This window comes from Gasterosteus aculeatus, chromosome 3 (genome assembly GCF_964276395.1).
Source record: "Gasterosteus aculeatus chromosome 3, fGasAcu3.hap1.1, whole genome shotgun sequence".
NCBI lineage: Eukaryota > Metazoa > Chordata > Actinopteri > Perciformes > Gasterosteidae > Gasterosteus > Gasterosteus aculeatus.
Window position 1 is genome coordinate 16,602,757 of NC_135690.1, and position 3,769 is coordinate 16,606,525.

At 44.2% G+C, this 3,769-nt stretch overlaps 1 protein-coding gene across 1 annotated transcript; it reads right to left on the reverse strand.

Annotated features, from left to right (window-relative positions):
• Positions 1 to 1,791, reverse strand: LOC120815720 (acyl-coenzyme A thioesterase 1-like). Its single transcript, XM_078099798.1, has 3 exons — positions 1,189 to 1,791; positions 840 to 1,043; positions 1 to 700 (listed from the first exon to the last, which is right to left on the reverse strand). The coding sequence occupies exons 1-3, from the start codon at positions 1,658 to 1,660 to the stop codon at positions 93 to 95; spliced, it is 1,284 nt and encodes a 427-aa protein (XP_077955924.1). The 5' UTR covers positions 1,661 to 1,791; the 3' UTR covers positions 1 to 92.
• Between the last annotated feature and the right edge of the window lie 1,978 nt (positions 1,792 to 3,769).

The following is a 3,769-nucleotide window of genomic DNA, read 5'->3' on the forward strand; positions in this document are numbered from 1 at the left end:
TTTGTGTTTATATTTTGGTAGTTTTATTATTTGATTGCAGTTGTAACCCCCCTCAGGTGTTACCCATCTCTCTCACATCGTGATATTTGCATCTAGAGTTTAGCTTTAGTCTGCGTAGCATCACAGCTCATGTGAGTCCTGAAGAACTCCTGGATCTTCTTCCACAGGTGGACCTCAGCTGCAGCGTGGGACCAGGCCTCGCCCCCCCACAGGACCGACCCGCCCACAACTGCATGAAAACTGGAGGGGCAGTAGGGTCCGTAAGGCGGCTCTAGATAGTGTCCCGCTCCGGGGTAACATACACTCTCAAAGTTGTCCTTCCCGTGACGCTGCAGTCGCTCCACCATCATGTCCACGTAAGCCTTGCTGTCCCAGTTGAGGTCGTCCTCTGAGGCCACAAAGAGGAGACGTCCCTCCGCCCGCTCCACAGGGATCAGCGTGGCCTCATTCTCCTCTGCAAGAGGGTCGTTCAGAACCTTCTTGGTATTGAAGGCCTCGGACTCAGTGGGAATCAGCTTGCTGAGGTCAATCATTAACGCAGGGAGGATCTGGCTCTTCTTATAGTAGAGAGGAAGAAGCGTGTTGGCGGAGCAGCCGTTGATCCACACTACGGCCTCGACACCTTGCAGGTAAGAGGCCATCGACAGTGCCAGATCTCCACTTTTTGAAATGGAAATCACACCAACTCCTTTACCGCCAACCTGCAGGGGGAACAAAATGAATTACGCATTAGTTTTCCTGCAGATAGGCATGAAGTATTCTCTAAGTCCTCTAAGGGTGGTTAGACAACCACACTCTGAAATATGTCACTAAAAATCTCAAAAGATTTAGAGAACTCCCCTTATCTTGTTTTCTCAAAAACTGTATTGCTTCTTCAAAATAATCCAGATGGATCTCTTTCATCTTCTTGGGCAAGTCATCGTAACCGTACGCCACTACGGTCAGGACCACAAATCCTCGAGTGGCGAGCAGAGCGCCCCTCTTCTCAGAGAAACCTCCCCCTAAAATGTATAAATCCAGCACTGCAGGGAATGGACCCACTCCTGGATCGGAAAAGACATGGGAGGATTCAGAGAACATGCTACATGCTAGCTGCCATGTGTGTTCTGTTTTTGTCACTTTTTTTTGTATCTTTGATCTCTTGGGTGAAGATTTTTTATGCAACTTAGAGGCTTAAGGGCCACCGACCTGGCGGAGTGAAGAGGACCCCACGAATATTCCCCTCTCTGACCGTGTGCCGAATGACCGCGTCTCCAATCAGGAGCCTCTCATTGGTCGCTTCTGCCAGCATCCTGCCCTCCTCGTCTCCCTCCTCCTCCTCCTCCTCGTGCACGGAGATCTTCACCACGTGGGGGTTTAGAGACTTAGTTATTTGGAACCTCTTGTGCAAAGTGTCCGGCCTCATGGACCAAAGCAGACCCATGGGTTCAACGCCGGTGTAGGTCCCACCGAGGGAGGGGTCCCTCTCCAGGTCGATCTGCCCGCTCCCATCAGCCCTGAAGGTGGCCGAGGAGCTGAACACCACTCCCTTCTCGTCAGTGGATCTGGCTCTCAGGGTGACCATCTGTCTCGACCTGAGACCGGCCACCTTCACCTGGACGGGCTCGTCGAACATGCATCTGGCTCTCGGCAGCAGACTCAGGCGGACTTGGGAGGACATCTTTCTGTAAATGCGGTGGTTTGTTCTTTACAAATCTTCACTGTAATTGTAAAAGAGGAAATTGGAAATTGAAAATTCACTTGAGTTTGAAACACTTTGACAAAGCAGATGAACACGTCATGAATGTTTTTCTGTAAAAGTTTCTCCTCGCTTATTTAGCACATTAAATAATATATAACCAGCTAACTCTTGCTCTTGGACTCATATTTAGAGGTGAAGTACTGTTCCTACGCTGATAGTCAATAGATTGAACACATGGTTGGCTCTTATAAAGAATTCTCTTATGCTCAAATCTGTTAGGGATTAAGCAGAAGAGCACACCTAGTGGTAGAAAATATTATACATGTGATCATATTTAGTGATAGAATTGTAGTTCTGTGGGTTATTAGAAATTAGTTATAAAACATTTGCATGTTATATTAAGAATTACAATATGAATCAAACGATTTATAGTCATTTAATTACTGTTCACATTAACATCCTGTCACAATGTAATGTTAAATCTGAGGAAGGACTCTTAATTCTTCCTTGATGTATTTCTTCCACATTTTCTCCCCAAAGATGGTTTTATGGAGGTTTTGTGTCTCCTGTCTTGTTGTTTATGGGCAAAGGATGTACCATATAAACTGTTAAATATTATGGTTAAAATGAGATGAACTAATGATTTAGGATGTGTTTTTGTTAAAGTGTACTAGCTATTAGATGATGTTATTATGCATGTTATGTCATGTTTACATGAAGAAGCTTTAAGCCTCAGGTGTGATCATTGAATGTACTGTGGTATTAAGGGAACAGGGGTCGGTCGGGTCTGTCAGGGATTTCAGATTCGACCATCAGATGGAGCCAGGACGGAGTCATAAATACCTTGGAGCAGTTTTTGAAGGACAAAGACAGTGGTAATGGTAGAATTCTTTTGGAACCGGCTTGATAAGTTTAGCTTTACACCTGGACCATGGGACTTCTCTTTTTCACAAAATATTATACTATTCATACTGTTATTAACTTTGCAATTGTATTGCTTCTGCTAGTTAATTCTATATCATTTTTAAACAAGTTAGTTGACTCTTTTTGACTTCTCGTCTCAGAAGGGGCGACGGTAACAGTAGTGATCCTTGATCAGAAGTTCAGATCCTAAAAGGTTATTTAAAGACTATTCTTTAATTAACAGTGAATCTTTGTTTCTCAAAATTAGCCTGAGAGTAAACAGTAATTACATGAATATGTTGGTATTTTTTTACAGACAGAAAATACATTTTCTGGTATTTTGGATTTGATGCAATTGGTGGAGAGGAAGTTAAAGTAAGCATTCTGGTATGCCCAGATGTGAACATCTGCAACCCGCAAGACTCTGTTTACATGACGGTATAATTCAAATCTTTGCTTACTTGGACTATGCCATCTTTCGGGGCAAGTGCTATTATCCCAATATACATGGCAGTGAATAAATCGAATCATGTCATATCCGATAGCTGAAGCTGTTTTCATTACCACTACTTGTGATACAGCAATTTCCGCTTGACCTCTTCACCACTACCAACATCAACATCACGAGAAAGATGGCGAACGGAGAGCAAGGTGAAGCTACGTCCCTCTACTATGTTTGCATGATGTTAATAGGAGTACAGCGAATGTGAATGGCGCTATTGGCTGATTTGATAACGGAGAGAAGACGCCATCGGGATCTCAAGCATGCGCAAAGACGCAAAGTCCAGTTCCTTATCCGATTCACCGTTACATGCCGCAATAGTCGAACTACCAGCTGGATCGGATCGAGTTATCCAGGGGTGTTAGTCGGCTCGTAGTCGGACCGCACAGTCAGACAAAGGGGTTTAAATGAAACGGATAATTCGATTTCAGTCCGACTAAGCCTTCAAATCCATGTAACCACGCTGACAGATGATTGTCCTTGATGACGGTCAATGCTTTCAGACATGAAAAGACTCTCTGTATCTGTGCTTCACTCAAATTGTTGCTATGTGAAGGGGAGAGGACCCAAACGCAAGGGAAGGTAAAGTCTGTTTTAATTAACTCAGGACGGAAAAGGCAAAATTGGAACTAAGGTAGCCACAAGGTGGTCTCACAAACAAAAGGCTCTTAAGGCTTAACAGA